General features: G+C 35.1%; 1 protein-coding gene across 4 annotated transcripts in view; it reads right to left on the bottom strand.

Annotated features, from left to right (window-relative positions):
* LOC128894529 (titin homolog) overlaps positions 1-23,952 on the bottom strand; it is a 99,786-nt gene that overhangs the window by 28,516 nt on the left and 47,318 nt on the right. For all 4 annotated transcript variants that reach the window (XM_054156313.1, XM_054156314.1, XM_054156316.1 and 1 more), the window contains 12 exons: positions 23,275-23,523; positions 22,620-22,769; positions 22,217-22,546; positions 21,786-21,958; positions 21,119-21,239; positions 16,136-16,299; positions 14,643-14,864; positions 13,270-13,523; positions 12,756-12,919; positions 11,792-12,059; positions 10,697-10,942; positions 9,798-9,930 (listed from right to left, as the gene is read on the bottom strand). In XM_054156313.1, coding sequence (XP_054012288.1) covers positions 9,798-9,930; positions 10,697-10,942; positions 11,792-12,059; positions 12,756-12,919; positions 13,270-13,523; positions 14,643-14,864; positions 16,136-16,299; positions 21,119-21,239; positions 21,786-21,958; positions 22,217-22,546; positions 22,620-22,769; positions 23,275-23,523 — 2,474 coding nt within the window. The remainder of the gene's footprint in view (positions 1-9,797; positions 9,931-10,696; positions 10,943-11,791; positions 12,060-12,755; positions 12,920-13,269; positions 13,524-14,642; positions 14,865-16,135; positions 16,300-21,118; positions 21,240-21,785; positions 21,959-22,216; positions 22,547-22,619; positions 22,770-23,274; positions 23,524-23,952) is intronic.

The raw sequence follows: 23,952 nt of genomic DNA, 5'->3' as shown, positions 1-23,952 counted from the left end.
CACACTCTGACCAAACATTCGGATAGTAAGTAGAGCCCGCAGGGTATTGAACGTTTCAACAACAGAGGCGTTCGCACAATGGAGATTCTATTATATTTTGTAGAGTATTCTAATTAAAAACTCCACGAACCTTTTTCATTACGTTTAGAGATCAAGATTTAAAGAAAGAGGTACTCTAAATGAACACACTCTGATCAAAAAATCAAACAATCGGATAGTAGATCCCGCGGGCGATGAAACGTTTCAACAACAGAGATAATCGTACAATGGAGATTCCATCATATTTTTCAAAGTGTTCCAATTAAGAACTCCACGAACGTTTTTAATTGCGTTTAGAGATCAAGATCGTATCAGTGATTGGAACTATTCTTTTCTCTTGAGAATCTAGCACCTATTCAAACGATGATCCACGATCTTACCAGAGTGGTCATGGGGTTCAAACTCGAGGCGTTCTACATAGAGAGAAACGAAGAGAGAAGTAAGGGCGGCGATAAAAGTGAGATGAGAAACGTCTTCGTCGGGACTCTAGTCCATATAGGGAGCGAAAGTTGAACAGATCGCTTGAGACTGATCTCGTTGTTCGTATGACACGAGTGCCAACGCATATTACCGTTTTTCGTTACTAATTGCAAGACCCTCCGCCAGACACGTCCTCTTTATACTCACGAAAATTAAGGTCGATGGGAAGAAAGGCTACGATTGTTCCTTTTCGATTCGACAGAAACGAAAACGAGGATCCTGATTGCACAGTGAATTCTCATCAATTGTTTCGAACGCGGCACCAACAATATCGTGTACTTGTTGATCGTTTCGAGTCGTATCACGAATAGTTAACCTTCAACTACTATCGCTATCACTGGGTCATTATTTGAATCGAAAGAGCAAGTTCTTTGTTTAATAAACAAACGTTCGGAGACCGTCGGAGACTGTATATTCCTACATGGGTACTGCTTAACCCATTGCCAACTACGAGATGTCTCGTAGTTCAAATTGATTACAATTACTCAAGGGATAAGTGTATAGCCTTTTGAGTCACGAATTATTGAAAAAGAAGATTGTAACTTTTCTTTTTAAAACAACAAATTTAATATCACTTGTTATTATCAAAATAATAAACTAGCTTGTACATCTGTATTAAATCTTGGCGCCCAAGGCAAAACGTTTTAAATTTGCACGTTTGAATTGTATGTTGTGTACATTGACTGTTCTTAGATCTGTTTTGTATGTAGATTTATTTTAAATGAAGAAGCAAATCTGCCCAGAATCTGTACAGAACTGCCCACGAAAATTAAAAGGTTCCTATATTCGATTGTAGCCGATAAAAATTCAATACTTTGAGTAACCAACGTTAAATTAGACACTGGATTACAAAATGTAAGTAATAAAAAATTCGATATTTTTTTATACAGATAAATCAAAATTCTGCGATAAAGAGTCGTAGTCTCTTAATCCCTTGGGTTTAGGTGTATTCAAAATTTCTCTACCTTTTGATCAGCTTCAATATTATATTTAAAATGCTATGAACTAATGCTATATGTTAAATAAATGAAAACAAACATTTCTAAACGTTAAAACGCATTAGTAAATTGTCGACACTGCTCTTTTGTGCAGCTTGAGTTTTATTGTTCTTTCAAATCGCGTGCCCCGAGGAGTTAAGAGTATGCAACTGCGATGAAGACTCAATTCGACTTTGACTTGTCGCGACGCAGACACCGCGAATGAAGTTTTCACGATCTCCGATGCTCAAAGTCGAATGGTGACATAATGGACCTTCTGAGACCCATCTATCTTTCACCTGTCACGGTGCAGAACTGTTCGCCTACGATGAAATTTATGCGGACGACACTTCCCGTTACGGAAGAGAGGCGCCATAAACTGAAGCAAAGCCGGCTCCAGCAAGGACTTCTCGCAATGTCATCGTATATCGATCTATATTTACCCGTGTCAAACAGATTGCAAACATAGGAAAAAAGCGAATACGTTGAAAGTAACGCATTAAGTCAAGTTACTTGTACCTCGAAGTGTATTAAGGGAACATATTCAGTCAAAAGGTCTAATTTTTACGAAAGTTTCAGATTTAAGAGAGAAACGAATTTATATTTTTTAATAGAATTGGCAATACTTAATAAAAAGACATTACTCAATATTAACACATTCACGACGTGAATTCACGTAATTTCAAATATTAGTACTGGTTATGAAAAAACTATGAAAATCTTTTTATTTTATACACTAAATATTAACAACATTGATATTTCAGATCATATTTTTTAATTTTTATTTCCAGCCTAACGATACAAATTTGTGACGTGCAGCTTCAGAATTTTATTATTTTTGTCCGTACTCGGTATTAGAAACGTAAAATATCTGTCGGTCGCGAATGTGTTAAAAAGAAAAATAATTCAAAATTGTTTACGACGAAGTAAAAGTCGTTTTTGAAAATCTATTTTGTGGTGACCAGTGCTGCTTGAAACTGGGTTCAGCGATCATCTAACATCAGTTTGGAACGACCTTTATTACAGGGGCTTATTATATGTAGATGTATTGAAAAATTAAAAAATATTTAAATTTAAAAAAAAAATAGAGATAAAGGCAAAACACTTAATGGACAAAAGAAGAGAGGTCTGTTCAAAAATTGTTTACGAAGAAAATACGTGAAGAGTTTCTGTTAAAAATTCATGGAGGTCCATTGGACATTTAAACAAGTTAAAATCGATCGGTGTCATGATGTCATTAACGTGGCATTACTAGATTTGTAGTTAAAAATGATGAGTGATGTTCGGTTGACAGTTTTATAACCACAGGATATATTTGAAATCAAATAACCAAACATTTTGTTAAACTAGATATAAATATACGTATGGCTATGTAGAGATACTTCATTTTTTTGGAGACGTGAGAATATTTCGCTATCGGAAAAAATTAGGCTTTGAACATAGAACATAGTAGGCTTTGGAAAAAGAAGGTCTGAATTTCACGAAAAAAATGTTACATATTTATCGAAGAAAAGGAAAAATAGATAATAAAAAAAATGGCTACGTTGTGATATAGATACAAGTTTTCTGGAGAGAATGCGACTTGGATCATATTGGTTGGACGCAGAGTTCTCTGAACACGCTGTCAACCAAGATGAAAAATGTCGTTTAAAGATAAAGTTAAGAAGGCTGCGGTTGAGCGATTAACAGTGTTCCACAATCAAGACTGTAACTCCAGCTATTATGAAGATTTCTTTTTCAAAATTCGACACGTCATTCTCGAATTGTGTATTTTTCGAGCAATGCAAAAAAAACAACGATTGATTTCTTTTTTAAAATTTTAGTCTCGTGCTTCTCTGAATTAATCGCAATTCGATGATCAGGAAGCAGATGGAGGGGCAATATATCGATCCAGAGTTTTGAATCAGCGACCGATCTTCACCCATCGCGAAATCAGCGCGCGTTTTTCCCCATTTAGCAGCTGCAGCTGCGCTGCAACAAACTTGTACGTATTTGGCAGCTGGATACACGTTCGCTGGTTGAGTCTCACGGATCTGCAGGAAGGAACGAGAGAGGGAAACGGTCTGACTCGGTCAACTTTACGACGAACTGGCGCTGACACTAACGCTTAAGTATCGACAGCTTCAACGGATACCCTAACGAGCGCCGTGTAGATCCCCCGTAGATCACGGCTCCGTGATCTCGGATACCGATTGGAGCCTCGATGATATTTCAATAAAGTGACTCGAGCGTTCGTCACACTGCCAAATAGGGAAGAGGGTAGAGCGTCAGATGAAATGAGAAATTTAATAAACGACGTTAGCCGCGATGGCTGAGAATTTTGTGCATTTATGGCGTATACGAGTAAGAGAAACGCATGCTAAATTTGTGTAGAATGTATACGCTTACCCAAATTAAACTATTAATATTATTACATTGTTTTACGAAATGTAGTTTGCATATGCGACAAAGGAGAATCTGTTATGAAAATGATGCTTTTGTTTTCGATTTCTTCATAGAGGAGCATCGCAAGTGTTTCTTATTTGTAATTTTTTTTGATTGAACTATCTTTCATAAGGGAAGAAAAAAGTTCTTTCTGTTGGCAGAATATAACGTAGCTTGTGTTGTTTATATGGAGGTTGTTTACCTCAGAATTGTATCCTTATTTAATTCTAATTTTAACGTCTTCATACTTTGTCTTTATTATATGCATAGCTGCATTTACCAATATGATTTCAAATTCTCAGACTTTTATGTTTGGAAATGATTCTCTTACAAAAAATTAGATATATGCTACTTCTGTTTATCTAGTACTTTTTCTGTAATATTGAATTGATGGTTATCGAATGTTCGTTTGCGTATTTTATATTATTTATATATTTTTCCCTTACACTTTTAATGTTTAATGTCTACATTTTTGAACATTTCAAATATAGAATAATAAAGGATTAATATATTTTTCTAACAATATCATTGCGTTTCGCAAAATAATGTAGAACAGACGAAAACCCTCTTTAATAATTATCTTCAAGCATTTTATTTTATTTGGAAATATGCCTCTTCAAAGAAATATTATTATAATATAATTTATATAATAAAATATAGAATTTTACTATTTATGCGTGGAATATTGGCTTACTGTTAGTTATTTTGGAACCTATATTAGAAGAGGTTGCATAAATAACTAAAAAATAAATAAAAAGTGTTTTTATGCATTGCAAAATATAATAATAAAAGTAAGAAGACTTCTTAAACTCATAAAAAAATAAAAAGTATCGAAATATCTACTTCTCTTACGAAAGCACTTTCATTTTCATCCCTCATCAAATATCTTCACCCCAAAACATTCTTTTTCGACATCATTTCATCTATTTCCATTATTACGCAAACTCCACATCTATATTTTCAAGGATACCTACCGACGAAAGATCTCTAACAAAGAACTTTTAAATAAAATTGCTTCTTCGCTTACGTTTCGGAATCCCACATCGAATATACTATATCCACTGCACAAACAGGGTGGGCCAGCGATTCATCAAAGCAAGTGAATTCACAGCTTTAGTCAGGACGTTTCCAACGAATATTCGTATAATATTCCGAAATATTCGGAATAGGAAATATCCATGTCACTGAGCGATTGCGAGAACTGACGATCGTGAGGGATCGGTCGGAGGACGGAGTGGCTATTCGTTGGCCAAAGACACGCGGCGACTGTTTTGCCGCCCGTGCTTTTGCGGTACCGATCCATCGACGAAGAAAGCCGACTTCGCAAGGAAAAGTGGGGAGCCCCTTCTGTATACTCTTTTCGATAATGCAGATATCCTCGCGGGTGACGCGGATACCTTATACACGCGCGATTTTCCGGTCACCGACTACTTCCGGTTCCCTTTACGACTTGACATTAATACGCGTGTCTGTGTGTAGACATATTAGCGAGTGATAGGACTAAGGTGTCCTCAATTAAAGAGATTAATCTGATACTCGTAATCTGCATAGTTTAATCGTCGATTTCCAAAGCATTTTACGTACAATGTTGTAGGGAACAGACTATCTAAACGCAATATCGATTTTGGCGATCATGCAATTACGCTAATTTAAGTTCAGTCTTAAAGAAACTTTTAGATGAATTTCTGAAAAGGTGTCGAAGACCCGAGCTATTTGGTATACGAGTTCTTACTACGATGTGTTTGAAGGTATCGAAATCTCTGGTACTTCGTATTCATTTTTATGTTGATATTTTTGTTATGAATACTTGATTGATATTAATAGTAATACTGCACGATAACGAACAGGTGTCGACGATTTTAAGTAATTTTATAGCATTAATATGAATTTTATGGTATTTAAATTAATTTTGTGTGAGTTGAATTAACTTTATACCATTTAAATTAATTTTCCACTATGTAATTAATTATTATAGCATTTCAATTAATTTTGTACAATTTAAATAAATTTTATGTCACTAAAAATAATTTTACATCATGTACATTAATATTATACAATTTCAACTAATTTGTAAGCATTCAATTAATTTCATGGCATTTAAATGTATTTTAAAGTATTAAGATTAATGTTATAACATAACATTCAATATATCCATCAACACCTGGTTGTAAATGTATCGTAAATACGAAACAAAATCTAATCGGTAAGAAACAAGCAACGAGAGTAAATTGACAGAACATTGAGTAATCACAAAATCTAATCTTTTATCTATTATCTAATAGGTAATCGGAAACGATAGGTTCCTTTATTTTGTTATAGGTGTGTCTGCGTTTTCATTTTAAGAAACACGAGTTCCAAGATACCATCGTTATAAATAGTACACACAACTGTAAACATTCTTCAAATTTATCGTAAGAACTTACCTAAAAATTATGAGTGTCTACATTGACGCTTCTCAAGTATATGAATAGCATCGTTTGATCCATTCATGTCGTTCGGATACAGTTATATGAACCTAACTTTAATTATTTGTTTAAATGGGAAAACATTTATAATCAAAATTTAAGAATATATTTTTGGTTAGTTAATTTCGAAACACAATAAACGAATATTTGATTTCGTTAATCGTCAAAAGTGGTTATTTTCGTTCATTGTTTTTCATTTTTTGATCAAATTTTCTAACGGGAGTCTCATTTTCACTAAGCAATTAAGATCGTCATGAAAGTCTCGAATTGGCTCTCGAAGATTTTTAGGAACGTCTTTTAAATGCCGAATGGACAACATTTTAAGATCCATTATGGGAATGACGTCAACATATTTAAAATTACCACTGTTTGGTATGCATCGCGCGTCATCTTGCGTGTGACATCGTCGGAATAAACTCGGAAGAGTTTATACGAATGAGTATCGATAGGAACGTGAATGGAATAGAATTTGGCGCATCTGTGATAATATTCTTAAATCGAATCTGAAACGTTTCTCATAATAACGGGATCGACTGAGCTTTCTATCTTCGTTGATAGAATAGATTTGTATATAAAGGAAACCCCGAATTAACAAAGTAACAAATTAATATATTTGAGATGAACTCTTCTCAATTGAAATAAGTTCATTTAGTCATTGACGAATAAAAGTTTTTAAATAAAATTTAGACATCTATAGTTAAACACTTCGTCTATCAGGAGTCTATTTATAGGCTTTCGAATTCAATGTCTATCTCCTGGAACTTATCAACTATGTTTTCGGCTGTCTACTTAACAAATGAAACTTTTGGTATGCCTAGTAACAGTATGCAGAAGTTGATTTCAGTCTAAATTAATACAGACCAATTTAAAAGTCCTAAGAGACAGACTCTTTCTAGATAGGTTCATAATTAAAGTGTGTATACAGGGTGTCTATGTATAAGTCCGGACATACGCAGGGTGTCAATTCTACAACAAATTTCCAACAAAAAATTACTCTCAGATATTTTCTTTGTGTCGCCTTGTTCTCGAGTATTTTCACTTTTAATTTTTTTTTCTGTGTTTTCGACTTGGCACTCTTTTAACGGCCATAACTCCACTAAAATACAGTGCAAACTTAAAAATCAGTACACCATTCGAAAAAGCGTTAAATTTTTCATCTCCTTGATGTAAAATCAAAATTTATTACGTAGGTTTAATAAGTGAAAAATTAGGTCAAACTTTACATTGTGACAATTTTTAAAAATTTGACTTTTTCTCTATCCGTTTTTCGGTTTTAAATACCTAGTTGTTCGCCGGGCACTCCTCGGGAAAAACTTCCTCGAAGTCTCAGCTTTTGAATGGTATTGTAAAAAAATTCTATGGTGGTATTTTAGGGAGAAAATGACGTTTGAATGCAGAAAAGTGGACGTTTTTAGGTAAAAATCGACATTTTTCAATAAAAATCGACTTGTCACTCTAAAATTAGCTTGACATTGGGTTTGATGCATTTTTTGGTGACACTCCCGAGTCTCCCCAATTAGGAAAAAAACTGGTTTTGTTACACCTCAAGGTTTTGTTTTTTTTCCAATAAATTATTTTTGTCAAATTTAGACTCTTTTATCTAATCTCCTGTGCCGAAAACATCGACTTTTTGCTGTGTGAAATCGATCGTGTTGCAATCTCCATATCATTTACCGGTACACTGAGGTAGATTTTGATTAAATAGTCTCTAAAAATGAAAATTCTATAGATACATGTTCAAAAACAATTATTATTCATCTCTCACTCAGGCTCTACATGCGGCTGGAGAGGCTTGAGGTGTAAAAGAACCAGTTTTTTTCCTAATTGGGGAGGCTCGGGAGTGTCACCAAAAAATACATCAAACCCGATGTCAAGCTAATTTTAAAATGACAAGTCGATTTTTGTTGAAAAATGTCGATTTTCATCTAAAAACGTCCACTTTTCTGCATTCAAACGTCATTTTCTCCCTAAAATACCACCGTAGAATTTTTTTTACGATACCATTCAAAAGCTGAGACTTCGAGGAAGTTTTTCCCGAGGAGTGCCCGGCGAAAACACAGAAAAAAAGTAAAAGTGAAAATACTAGAGAATAAGGCGACCAAAAGAAAATGTCTAAGAGTAATTTTTTGTTGGAAATTTGTTGTAAAATTGACACCCTGGGTATGTCCGGACTTATACATAGATACCCTGTATGTGTAATTTTAAGTGATACAGAATAGAAATGAAAACACCCCTCATTTATGTTTTCCTATTTACCAATATATCTTTAAATTTAACGTGAACTAAATGATAAGAAACTACTAACTTTTTATTTCAGTCATTTTGTTATACCAACTCTCATTTAAAAAATATATTGATAAATAGGGAAATACTCATAAGGGGTGTTTTTAGCCCCAAGAAACGAATTGTAGCCGATAATAAAAATATCTCAGAACTTCTCTCAGGGTCCCCCAACGAATGTGTACAATTTTCACAAAAATCGAAATTTTCAGGGTAGCGAATTTCCCTTGTGAAACGGAAGTCAGAATGTGACTAGAACGCCTAGTAGTCGTATCCGTTCAGTGGTCAGACTCGCGTAACACATTCCCGTCGAGCGATCATATTGTCACAGAGACCTTCCACCCGCTCGGGCAATAAATTTCTCTCTTTCTCCTGGCACCGGGTGTCTAACCTCACGTAACTTACTGTTACCTTTTAAAGAGCCGTCCAATATCAATGACGTTTCCCCGACGCATATAACGCCTAGCCCATTTACGGGCATAATGCCGGTATGTTACGTTGTCATTTCTTTTTCGCAATCACCTTGACCCACATCATGGATCAGGACGGCATTAGGGACACGTCATTTCACCGATTGCGTAACATTTCCTTTCTTTTTCTTGTTCCCTCCGCGATCACCCACCCGCTAAGTCTGATCGCAGAGGAGACACTTCATTTAAAAGGAATTACGCCATTTTAAGGGAATGGTAATTAAGCTGGTTTTAGGAATGCTGTAATGTTATGTTCTAATGTTATGTAATTTTGTGAAATGTTTATGTATTATCTAAAAGTATATGGATTGAGCTATGAATATATTAATTTTAATTGGTCCATTCTAATTTGTGTAGAAGTTATAGTCAATTAGATGTGTTTCGGAGGAACTGGTAGAAAATGTATCTAATGGCTAAATCATCTGAAATAAAAAATTAAGGAAGCTTTGTAATCAGCAGTAGTCTTCCCATTGTTAGACGAGACGATTTTTCTTTCTTCGAGAAAATTGTTGAGTTATGGTTGAAAGTGTAGAAAGTGTCTTCTATCAATTCAAAATGTATTTTCTAGAGGATACAAACATTGTATAATTTCTCGAAACGAAATTTTTCTGAATTTACTGTTGTTTTTTCATATTTATATTTAATTAAAATGTATACATTACCTTAAGGAAGTCGCGCAGCCACATTACTTCCGGTTTGGGGTCACCAACGACCTCGCAGGAGATGATGACAGTGTCACCCTCGATCGCCTCCGTGGACAAGGGTTTCGAGACGAACAGAGGCTCCTTCGAATATCTGCAAGTTTTTGTATCAAGATAAATTATATGTATAAAACCTACTTGCTTAATTGACTCTTAATCAAATAATTGTTGATTACAGTCATTTGGAGCATTTTATCTCAAATAATTTATGAAAAGAAATTTTGTAGTACTTGCTAGAATGATTGCGTATTACCTTCGAATAATATTCATAATTATATTATTGCGTAGTCCGCAATGTTGCTATTGATCTACACTTTATATAGAATGTACAAAAATGGATAATTTATCCGTGGAAAGTTAATAAACTGTCAAATAAATCGAGCACTCATAATGTCGTTAGTGCGATATCGCCTCAGAAAATCCATGATAATTATTGAATATCAATGGCAATCTTTGCAAATATAGTCCTTGAATGTTACTACTGATCTATAGGTGATATCATGTGTACAAAAGTGCATAACTTATTTCCCAAAAGTTCATAATCACGTAGTAGTGATATTGTGACCACCTTTAAAAACTCTTGATAATTACTTTATTTCTATCGAAATTCTATCACAAATTATCCTTGATTGTTGCTACTGATCTATATTCAATGCCTACTACGCATGATAATACGATTGAAATTAATCTTCTGTCTTTTACAAATGATATCAAGCATTTATTGCAACCATATCCTAAGTGTACCTTCAAACAACAAACCGAAAGGGTTAAGTGGAGGATGATTGTTGATGTATGGAACTATAATGTTCAACAACTTGATGTTTGAATTTAGTAGCTGTTGACAATTATTCAGGACTCACGGTATGTCAGACGCGACTGTCACAGTTGGCAGTCCTTCGATAGACGCCTCGTCACCCTGAGCCAAGGTGCCAAGAATTGTCACCTTCGTGGATGTTTCAGCATGGCCAACCTCGTTCGTAGCTGTGCAACTATAAAGACCGCTGTCCCTTTCGGTGACCCTGGCCAAGCACAGTTCGACGGTGCCATCATGATCCAAGGTCATGGCTGCTCTTCTGCTTGGACGAAGACGGACTCCGTCCCGATGCCTAAAACCACATGTAAAGCGTCAGTTACGTCAGTTCCCTTGTGTTAGAAACTGTGGTATATAGGTATGGTTTATGTCCACCCAACATTTTTCACCTATTTAGGTATACAGATTTACTCTCCAAGGAGAAAGTACATTTACACCAGAGAATTACAAAGACGTTAGCCATGGAAATAAAAAATTTATTCAATTTAACTTATTCACTTAATGTCGTTTATTTTACACTAAATTCAAAGAAATTTTTTAATAAATTCCTTTTTTTAATCAATTATGTAATCGCCCTCGTTATCAACAGCCTTTTGCCATTTAGTGTAAAAATGTTGAATGCCAGATCGATCAAAATCAATGAGCTAGTGAGTGATAAACAAGTATTTCAAATTGAAAAAACGACATTACTCTCCAGTCCACCTAATACTTATTTGATTTTTGTATTTTACCCTATGCCTGCAATGTTATATCAACCAGATTACACATTTTTATTAATCATGAACTTTTGATTTTTATATTTAATTCTCCGCTTGCAATATTATATCAACTAGATTAAAAGTTACTTACTCACTATAAAATTTGAATAGAATTAATAATTCTACTAAAATTACATAAAATTTCATTTTTATTATGATATTATATAGAATTATTTAATATTATAACAATATTAATCTATCTACTCCCTTTTCTTTTCTGTTCTAAACTTTAGAAAAAACAGTCAAAATTTAGAGTTACTTGTTGAAGGCTTTGTAACGCAAACTAGTAGTTTCTAAAATCAAATGATTAAGGAAAAAATTAGATTCTACCTGTCCCCATTTCATTGTTAATTGTTTAATATCGTTTATTGAACAAATGAAATTACCATACGACACCGACGCTGGGATACGCCTCTATCTGTGCTGTCATTCGTAAATCGCCACCCAATTTTATCGTGTACGCTGCATCGAGCCCGCACAGGAATTCCGGAGCTATGTAAGCGCGAATTCCCTTGTCAACGACGAGGATACAGCGACAGGACACCGAACCGTTCGCATTCCTCGCTGTCACCATGTAACAGCCAGAATCCTCCAGAGTGGAGTGAATGATCTCCAGGGTGTAGAAGCTCGACTCGTTCCAGAACACGTGGCGTTCTTCAAGTATAAATTATAAGTAAATGTCCAGGAACGTCAACGTTACTATATCGATGAATTGTTCATTAGTTTAAGTGTATAATTTTAGAAGTTTCACCGCAGAGTTAATTTAATTGAAATCTGACATAATATAGAGCTATGTAACTTAAAGAGCTGCAAGTCTTTTTAGATGTAAAAGTCTCATAAATTATGTTCTTCTGTGACAGTTTTTTAGGATGATTTGTGATTCTGTCTGTCATTTTTTAAGCCTCAAATCTTCGGATCGAAAACGTTCCAAATAAAATGCTTGGCACGACTTCGAAACGCTCGTTTTGTTTTGATTCGAGCATGGACTAATTTAAAATTATAAAAGGGAAAACAGAAACTAATTGTGTGAGTACATTAATTACTGTACAACTCAAGAATGCAAAGAAAAATATAAAGAAACAAATGACAGAGTAAATAAACTGTAATGGTAGTTCGTTTGAACCCCTGCAGGGTTAAAATAATTTCTTTAATAATAAATATGAGAGATTCCTTTGTGTGTGTGTTACATCTTCAATGGCCATGAATTAATCTTTTAGACGCACTATGATATAAAGAAACGATTTATGTAAAAAGAATGCACGGTTTCATTTAAGAAACAAGTAGAAGTGCATATTGCATCGTTGCATGAAAAAAAATTCACTCTATATAGGTTTGAGGAACACTCTTTACCGTCTTGACGGATCTCCGTGCCATTTTTGAACCACGTAACCTCCGGAGTAGGGTGTCCTGTCACTTGGCAAGTCAATCTTACAGGATACGTCGCCTGAACTCTTCTGTCTCGAATCCTCATGGTAAATTGCGGAGGACTGTCTTCCAAGTCGTCTTCCAAAGTTCTGCGAATCGACATAAACATTTCTTGATATCAAGGGGTTTTCAAAAAGAGAATTAAAAATTTGATGTTTTTAATAATAAAGTATGGTTGGTATTTAAAACGATATAATTTTTCACGTTTAATTGTCTAAAAATCAATTTAAAATTTGTGTAAAAATTGGATGTATTCCATACCAGTTTTCTTTTATTAAAAAAACAAGTTCTGAATCCTTTTTGGGAAACCTTTATAGTTTAATTCTAAGAACATAGGAGGTATAAATTTTGCACGTAACGTATAATATTTACCACTGTTTTAAATTGAGATTGTTATTACATTATGTAAAAGAGATAGATTTCTATCGATCATGTTTACCTGGATTTAAGCTTAGCATCGGCTTCAATGATCTTCGGATCGTTAACGACGGACACTCTAGCAAACGATGACACCTTTCCAACCACGTTGCTTGCCTCGCAAATATATCTGCCTGTGTCGATGTCTTGAACGTTTTCGATTGTAAGGGAGCACTTGTTGCCCACATGAGAGATCAAACATCTGGGATCATTGTTTGGATCTAAATCGGCAGGCTCGCGGTACCATTTTATGTCAATTTTCGAGTCACTGTGAACCTGCCAAAGTATTGCACATATTCATTAATTTCACCCTTCTTTTAAGGTCTTTGTTCATTTTTAACACTGACTAAATCTTAAGGAATTATATTTAGTTGAATACTCAAAAAGAATGATTTTTAGTGGAACTATTAATTTTTTTCTAAATTTTATTTTCATATATTTATCGATGTAAGTTCATCTACTATATTATTTCATTATCTTATCATTATTTTGTATGTACATTGTTTGGTGTTGGTATGCATTAATTTCTTAATTCAGGCTTTTGTATCCTTGAAGAGGACTACACATCACTGTGTTCGAAACATTAGATAGCTGTTTGTTGATTAATCTTAAAAGAAGTCACTTACAGTGGGTGTAGAAAGTATTCGTACACCGATCAATTTCCAAAAAAACTGTATAAAATTGTAATTTATTAACTTAATTTTTGTAAACAACGAGATTCTACATATTCTCGGAAATCTCTAGAATAGATAGATTACAAAAAAATAGCTATTTATGTAAGTTGCGAAATTAACAAGAAAAAAACAATTAATCGATACAAATGTTGGAGCAATAAGTATTCGCACTAAAAGTGCTTTACTGGAAATTTGATTGGCGGAACAATAAACTAATGTGTTTACGTTACAAAGTCTACTGTAAATGGTGGTTCGTCATGAGAATCGTACAAATACTTATTGCTTCTATACTTTTACCCACTTTTCGCATTTTTTTACTAATTTCACAAATTATATTAACTAGTAAATGTTGTTTGGACTATATCTATCTTAGAGACTTCCGAGAATATGTAAAATATGATTGATTATAAAAAAAGAAGTTAAGAAACTACAATTTCACACAAAAGCTTTTTGGGAAATTGATCGGTGTACGAATACATTCTACACCCACTGTATGTGTACTTGATGTCTTGAATATTTGTTGGAGTGCTCAAATGTGTAAATTTCAGGAAAGTATTATTAGTGCAACTAAACAAATTCCTAAGGTTAAAAGTCCAAGATCACTTCTTTTCGAGTGACCGACTATAATCCTTTAAATAGTGTTTGTACTGTGAGACGTATTAGAACTGACGTGCCGGAACAAAGGTAGAAAATTAGGACCGTCTAATAATAGCGTACTCGCCTGGCATTCCAATTTTACTGTCGTCCCCTCGAGGACCTTGAGTTGACCTGGCAAGATTTTCGTGAACTCCGGAAGGTCGACGGTCTCGCTGACCCTGACGGTATTCGTCATAGTTACGGACTCGCCCCAACCATAACGGTTCCGCGGCGTCACCTGGAACTTGTACTCGCCACCTGGTTTCAGGTTGAACGCATCGAAGGCGTTGATAGGCGTCATGCCCAGCTAAATCCGAAAAAATGTGAAAAGTTCAGACATTACACGGTAGAAGAAAGAATTTTTAGAATTAGGGACGCAATTACAATATATTGTATGTATACGTAGAACAATTGAGAAATTCTATTACAGGATCCAGTACTCCGAAGTTAGAAGCATAATTAGAAAGAATCTAGAACTAGAGATGAGGTTAACGCAAATTGAAATTATAAGATAAATTAGAAGTAGGGAGGGTGAAAGAAGAGAATAAAAATACGAATAGATACGTTCATTTCATGCTATATGTATAGTAGGGGAGAAAAGAAATGGAAGTTAGTGTCACGTACAGAATTAAAAGAAACTGCAATGGGACAAAGTATCAGAATTGGAATGTTCTGTTACTAAATTAGAAGAAAAATGTTCCTTACTTGATTCCTTGAAAATTGGCAGATTATAAAAAAATTAACGTTAATGGTGCATTTTATATACAGATCTAAAGAATGAAGCATTGATCAATCTAATAGTAAATCTAATGTAAGTTTAAACTGTTTACAGAAAATCATTTAATTGTTGATGAAATCGACAAAAAACTGATTCTTCATTAAAAATAAATATAAAATATATAATAAAAATTTTACATTAATCTTCGATTATGACACTATTACTATATGTGCATCCATAAATATTATTCTTCTATTATTAACTATATATTTTGTCCATAAACAGTAAAGAGTAAAAAGTTTTTATAATATTATATCAGTGTAGCACGCGGTCAGCCCTCTTTAAAAATCAATTTTCACGAAATCGAAACTCCTTACTTCAAAATTTTATTGTAAGACTTCGATTCATTTCTTTTCAATTGTATCACTCATTTATGAACACTATGTATGATCTGTATCCTCAATTGACACCTTATGATACAACGCCCGTTACGTAAACACTTGTCAACAAATATCATCCTTGCATACAGAATGTCCACCTTATTTTCGTGGATATCGACTATTTGGTTTCTTAATTCATTCACTGCCAACTACGAGATGTCCGGTAGTTCAAATTGATTGTAATTACACGAGGAATAAGTTTATAGCCTTTCGAGTGACGAATTATTGCAAAAAAGATTGTAAATTTTCTTTTTAAAACAACAAATTTCATATGACTTTTTATTATCAAAATAATAGCTTAGAAAACACATCTATATTAAATCTTGGCGCCCAAGGTAAAACGGTTTAAATTTGTCTGGCAGTGAATGGGTTGAAGCCTTCGTTATTCATCAATAAAGCAGTAAATAATTAAAACGATACCTCAACCCATCGTGCACCACCGTCGCTGCCCATCAACCAGGCGTCGACTCTGTAAGCGATGACAGGTGCAAGTCCTCTTCGTTCAGCTTTGCCCCAACTTAGGGACAACCAGTTCTTTCCTCCGTCAACCACCACAGGTTCACTGCTGATAGGTCCTGGGACATCTAGAAAGAACGACCATCCGCTCCTTATTCCTCTTCCAATTGAATCCACATCAACATTAAATCTCTATGTAATCGAATGAAATCAAGACGATTCATTTGAATTTTTTGACATTTCATTCCCGGCTCATCTAGCTCCTCACGATTCTAGACTCTTTGTATCCTCTTTGCTAACCTCTGTGGCCGTACAAATACTCCAGAAAGTCGACAATCAAACAATCCTTCTCGGACCATGATCGTCTGAGGTGAGATATCGTCACGTGTTCATCGTTGCTCGCGACGATTCCATGGTCGTGGGGCTTCATTCTTAATCAAATTTCATCTCAAAGTTCGTGGCAACTGTATCAATCAAGAGTCCTAGATACAAATCACTCGATCATTCGAGTACAAGAGTCATTGGAGACGCTGGAGATCGTTGAACAGCATCATCCTCGAAGGTCGTTCGCGAAATTCACGCGTTTCGCGAGTGAAATCGAATATGTCAAGGTGTTTTTTCTTCTTGCCCAAGGCTCGAAAAAAGTAGGGCATACGAAATGACTCGCGTCCCGACGTCGACTGAATTTTCAATTTGTGGATACAGAGAGGGATGTTGGAGGGAGACGAATAAGCAAGGCAAACGAAAATAACCCGGCAAATAGGTGTTCCGCGAGCTGTGTAAACGTATGTAGGTGGTGTCGTTTCGTGTTAATTTTTCGTACGTGAGAACCGCTTTGTGGAATTGTGTCACCTATTTCCATCGATAGGTACCGAATCAACGGGAGCATTGACTCCTCGGCCATTCGTTAATTTTTCGCTTAAAATTTGCTTCTGTTACCATTCGCAACGTTGTTGTCGCGGATTTTCGTTTGCTGCAGAAACATGTTGGCAATAACAAGTAACAAACGATGACATTGATGATGATTTAATGGACGCGACTGTTTGTAATTTTGTATTGCGATAAATAACACACTGCGAGATTATTTATCCGTATTTTTCTGTCGTGCAATCATTTTCATTTGAATTCATTTTTAGAAATCTAATTAGATTTTATCGAGGGTATTTTTTTTAGATTTTCTTGACATAATATCGCGCAATAATAAATAATATTTGTTCAAGTTCGTCTTGCAAACACATAGCAGTTTTAGAATTCTAATTGGATTTAATCAAGGGAATATTATTAGATTTTCTCAATATAATATCGTGCAATGATATTCTTTCAAAATCATTTTGTAATACACAGTAATTTTGCTGTTCTTAATCCAGATCTAATCAAAACTTTTTACATTTTTCAATTGCAGTATGGTGCATTATTTTTGTTGGAATGTTGCTTTACAGTATTTGCACAGTAATTTACAGTTTTCTAATGTAGATCTACGACTGTCTAGTCCTCCATAGTTTTTTATATTGTCTTGTAATAATCTTTTTTCGAATTCCTCTTGCAACTACTTACTAACCCTGAAGTTTCCACCTCATTTTTAAACGATACCAAAAATCTGCGTTTTTCTATTATATCATCGAGCAATAATTCGTTTTCGTATTCTTATTACAATCACTATTGACCTTGGACTTCCTAGTCAATATCTAATCAAGAATATTTCCATCGTATCATCGTGTAATAATTTCCTTTTAACAATTCATTCCACAAACAGACGATCCTTTCGAGATTCCAATTTCCATGGAGAATTTCAAATTTCACGAGGTTTCTGCAAATCACGAATTCCGTACCACGAGTGGCGACGTTTATTTGCCGAACGACCTACTTAGAATGTACCATACGTTCAGACTATTTCCTCTGTTTGTTTATTCATACATTTTAAGCGTCGGATGAAATCTCGGCGTTAAATCGTATCGCGAGATTTTTCGTCGGTGAATTATTGTTGGATTGGATAGATTTTAAAAAGATTCTGCGTGTATATTGGATTTCAAGTTCAAGTGTCGAGACTGTCGCGCAAGATAAATTCACAACACAGACCCTTGGGTCTAATTTGAGGATCGTGATGCCCTTCCAACGTCTACGATACTACTCTTCGCGTTCTGTGTACGTATTTAATCATGTCACGGAATTCTTTTCTTTCCGTGCACACGTGTAATGGATTACGTTTGTTTCTTTCGTAGGTAGAGCAGTGTACTGTGCCATACTTTTAAGCGTATGGAGGCTTGGTCAAGGAACCGTCACAGTTGGCACTGTTACAACATCGAATTCAACTGTGGGTAAGCTGGTAACGCGTAACTCTGTCATTCTATTCGAAAGAGACCACGATATTCTGACTCAGATTCGATTTAGGGGATATTGTAGCTTTTATTCTTTCACGTTGTGTTTTCAAACAGACAGACCAGATTACAAGTTTGTATTATATTACATTACAAATTGTTTCTCTGTTAAAATTTGTTCTGCATTTTGTTTATTACTGTTTCATTTACTTAATGCAGTCTTTTTAGTACAAACAGAGAGTTCTTAATATTTGGAAAAGTGTTTTTCTTATTTCTTGAGAAATAGTCGTTAATTAATAGATTGACACGTGACAGTAGTTATGTAAAACGTGTTTATAAATAATTAATAAATCAAGAAAGCATGAATAACATGAGAATAGATAAATAGAAAAGGCATCAGTTATCTAGCAATAAATGTCAACGTTCCCGACAATATTTAATACTAGTTTGTCGAACTATCAGATGTAATATTAAATTTTGTTCTATACTAAATCATTAAGAAGTGTATTTGTTTAGAATAGGAACATGACTGAGCCCTTGTTATAAATAGAATCTGGTATCGTATTAAAAGACTCGCGAAAATAGGACAGGTGGCTCCTGTTTGTACAAACTTTTGTTTGCGGATGCTTGAGAAACGTTGGCGTGGTTCGACGGATGATTAGCCTAAATATTTTTTTTTTATTACATATCAATCTTTGGTCATTAGCGACAGTTTCTTATGAGGTTTTCTCTAATGTTAGATGTTGATCTATATATGTGCATCTTTAAGTAGCTGGATTATTTTGTTTAAGTTTTCTTTTGTGCTCCACGCTTCCTTAAAACTAGTGAGTAGTTCGTATTGTATGCGGAGTGGTTCCGTATTTTTACAAGTAAATATTATGTGTTCTATCGTTAGAATTTCGTTGCATGTACGGCAGGTGAGTCTAATGGTCTTCTCAAGTAGGTGTTTATGTGTGTAATTTGTATGTCCAATTTTGATGCGCGTAATTTCGTGTGTTTTTTAGTGTCTTTTCTGTTTTCCAAATATTGTTCCATTTTTTATTGATGCAATCGCGTAAGTGTCTTTTAATATCTTGCAGAAGGATCGGTATTTCGTGATTGGTGATATTATTTGTTGCTTCCTTGGCTGCTAGATCAGCTTTTTCGTTTCCAGGAATAGCTTGATGAGATGGTATCCATCCTATTGTTATTTTCGTTTCTTTGTTTTCTGTTAGCTCCGAATATAATTCCCGTATGATTTGTGCAATTTCGTTTTGTTCTAGATTATTTTGAGTTGTTTCAATTGCACTTCTTGAATCGCTGTATATTGCGGTTTTATTAAATTGTTTTGTTTTAATAATTTCAAGTGCTTTTAGGATTCCTAATAATTCTGCTGTAAATATGCTGGCTTCGTGGGATATGTTATATTTGTTTATTTCGTCGTTGTGGATAATGGCTAATTCCACTTTTTCTGCGCATTTGGATGCGTCGGTGTATATGTGTTCATAGTTGATATATTTTTGGTTAAGCTCGTAAAAACGGCTTCTGAACTCTATTGGGCTGACTTCGGATTTTTTATTTGCCGCAAGGGTGAGATCAATATCAGGATTGCATATGGTCCAAGGTGGGATTTTATGTTCTTTACGCTGTTCTATACGTGGAAATTTAAGTTACGGTTCTTGGAGAAAGTTATCCAGTCTTACATAAAAGGGTTTTGGTAGTCTTGTCTTTCGCTTGTATAGAGTCATTAGTTTGTTGCCAATGATATTTAGGTACGCTGGGTTCTTTGGAGTAGTTATTATGGATGCTGCGTATCTACCGTAGAGTAGCATTTTTTCTAAATGTTAAAGGGATTTCCTGTGCTTCATGTAGTATACTGTTTATGGGGCTTATGTGGAAACCTCCGGTGCATAATTTCAGTGCTTTATTTTATATTATTTCCAGGGGTTTTAATGTTTGTTTCTTGGCTGAACTGTAGACTATACATCCGTAGTCAATTACTGGTCTAATAATGGCTTTATAAGTTCTCATTAACGTTGGTAGGTCAGCGCCCCATTTGGTATGGGCTATTGAAGCCTAAATATTGACGCCTTTCCTTTCCCTGGGTTTACCCCAGGGTTTATTTGGATTTCTGCCATCGAAACTTGGGCCAAGTGTACGATGAAACTACAGTCACTGTCGACGAGATTGTGGTGTCTAATTATAATCGTCTGATTATGCATGTTATCTTGATTAGTAATGTCTGACACTTGCTCTGTATCTCGATGACCAAGTGTACGATAAAACTACAGTCGACGATTCTATGGTGTCTAATTATAATTGTCTGGTTATGCGTGTTATCTTAATTAGCAATGTCTGACACTTGCACTATATCTCGAATTAAAACGTAATATTGCCTCCTCTGACTGCGGAAAAGGTCATTCACGGAAATTTCCACTGATTGATTAATAATCGCAATAGTTACTCAACATTGTACATGCCAAGTAAGGGACTTTCCAAAAAAAGTTTTAAACCACTTAAACCAAATCATCTTTCACATTAAGTTGTTTGAAAATCGAATATATTCCATAACATTTGTGTTTCACTGAAAAATAAAATTCTAAAGACCCTTTTGGAAAACCTTTTGTGTTATAACATCGTGATATGTACTTACTTTTTACGTAGGACATTTCGTCGTCGCGACTATCGCTCGATAGAGCTAGAAGACTTCCGGTGTCAGTGCGACTGCTCAAGGTACTCCAGTCAGGTGTCAGTGACCTGGCTCGTTGTTTCACCTGGGTGATCGATGAACATAAGAATCATATATAGTAGTCATAGAAATTGTAACAGTCCATATAAATACCATTTATCAAGCATGTGAATAGATTGCAAATGTGATAGCTAAAATTTGGTTTAAGACAATTGATAGTTACACAATTTAATATTTATAATTATTCCTATAATCGCATAAAAATTCACAACCCTTACGTAAATTAATTTTTGTTTAGCATCTTATCTTTAGAATTAATTCTTTTACTCCTTCAGTGAAACGCCCTGCTAATGACGTGACAATCATCTTGTAAATAAACACACTGTAGACACATGTAGTCTGATCAAAATTTACGAATTCTATTTAGATCCTACTCATTTCCAGAATGAATTTTGTTATATCCAAGTTACACCATAGATACTTTTTAATCTCATAATAATTCACAAATTCTATTCAAATTTATTTTCTTTAACACCTCATCTTCGGAATTAATAGTTCTACTTCTTCAGTGACAAATCTTACCATCCATGTAAAGATGGTCAACGTGTAATATTAAAATTCCTCGGCTCACCTTAATAGAGAAGAAAGTTCTATCGCAGCCATGTCTGTTCTTGACAAGTATGCAGTAGGTGCCCTCGTCATCGGGAACGACTCTCTTCAAAGTCAATCGGACGTAATCGTCGATGACTTCCTTGTAAGATCGAGGACCATCAGTGATGTCTCTGAGCCCCTTCATCCAGGTCACTGAAATAAACAACAACGAAAATGGAAGTACAAAATACACGAAGAAATTAAAACAATCAGCAGTAATGTACAAACAATAAAAAAACTACATTTATTGAATTACTTTAACCCTTTCCACCCTAATGGGACATACATATATGAGCCGTTCTTATTTTTATTCATTATTATGACAACGTTTCACCAAAAACAGTTTTTCCTTCTATGTCACCAATATGTACATTCATTAAACAAGACAAAATTTATTTTGTATCGTCTTACCTCGAGGTTTGGGAACTCCCGAGAACCTGAAGGAGACGCTGACGTCTTCCCCAGCGGTGACGGTGATCGATTTTTCCGCGGGTCTCGAGACGAACATGGCTGGCTTTCCACCGTCGATGGAACTTGGCGATATTACGTCCACCGTGGCCATGCTGTCTACGTGACCATAAGCGTTGATTGCTCTGCAAATGTAAGTGCCCCTCTCGGATTCGGTGACTTCTGGCACGATCAGAGTGTGAATGTCGGATTCTGCGAAAGTCTTCGCTTTGGGGAATGTCACTGGCTCTCTTCTTTCGCCACGGAACCACCTTACTTCCGGTCTTGGCATACCTGGAGCAATTTTTTATTGTAATTAGTTTTTACAAGTTTAAGATAGTTGCTCGTCGACGCGGTGGTTCGATACCTTTGACTTCAACTTGGAGAGCAACGGTGCCGCCAGTGGGAACTCTGTAATCGGTCAGGTAACTGGAGAAACGTGGTCTTTTGGATGCTTCGGTGATGAAGTAGTCGTCGAAGAGTTTGTCCCGTTTGGTGGTCGCTTGTCGAACTCGTTCTTGAAAAAAAACATTTTTGGATGGACATTGGAATATTTATTGTTCACAGAGAATTTTAACATAAAGGGCTTTTCAAAAGGGGCTCTAGGACTTTGTGATTTTAATAACAAAGTATATCATGGTGGACATTTAAACATCATCCCTCGCATTTAATTTTAGTCGTATGGACTTTCATTTAAAATAAAAAGTATCGAATAAGTGTTATATTATCTGTCGTCTACCATTTTTTGTACGTACTTAACCATTAGCATTCACGTTTAATTGTAATTATGTGTACTTCCATTTAAAATACAAAATGTTGGATATACATATTATATACTCTCACATCAGTGTTCTCCCAATCTGTGATAGACACTTAAACATCATTTTTTTCACGTTTAATTTGAATTATGCGTACTTTTATTTAAACCAAGAAAAATTGTATATAACCTATATCATCTGTGTTTTATTAAAAAATCAAGTTCCTAATGCCTCTTTTCGAAAACCTTTTTAAATAAATATTACCATCAAATTGTACAACGTGAGCCATCTCTTCGGTGCGCAGATCGTTCATCGCTCTACAAGTATATCGGCCACTGTCTGAGAAATTGGGTGCAGCAATCTCCAAACGGTAGATCCCGTCGTCCAGATAACTATTCTTGAAACGATCGCCTTGGAGGACGAGGCCATCCTTCAGCCAGGAGATGACTGGAGTAGGATGACCACGCACTCGACATTCCAGGATCAATTCGTTGTCCGAATTTCGGTAGGTGTCTGAAGTAGTGTAACAATAGTACCATGATAGCGCGAAGAAATTGTTGTTCGTGACAGTATTATCATCAAATGAATTTAAAATGACACCAAGGTGAAATGTCATAGATGTTTAACGAACGTGTCGAAGACTGTGATTATCGATGTTGGTTGACTAGTAGATTCTGGAATCGCTGATAATGAATTTGTTGAACTGAATATGGATAATCTAGAATCCGTGAGTACAAACGAATAACTTGTGGAACTCGATGAAGAGAATTATATGAAGTTGCGTGACCTCAGATTTATGAGAACTGGTGGAATAGATCTAGCCACCTAGTACCTATGGTAGTGTATTTATAGTGTTAGGTGTTCTTTGAGTGTCATTTCGAATATCTGAAAATCTAAAAGTCTCTGAGGTCATTGGCACTTGAAGAGTTCTTTAAGATCTCA

Source organism: Hylaeus anthracinus, unplaced genomic scaffold (assembly GCF_026225885.1).
Source record: "Hylaeus anthracinus isolate JK02 unplaced genomic scaffold, UHH_iyHylAnth1.0_haploid 4, whole genome shotgun sequence".
NCBI lineage: Eukaryota > Metazoa > Arthropoda > Insecta > Hymenoptera > Colletidae > Hylaeus > Hylaeus anthracinus.
The sequence above is the reverse complement of the archived record's forward strand: the minus strand, read 5'-3'. Positions and strand labels throughout refer to the sequence as shown.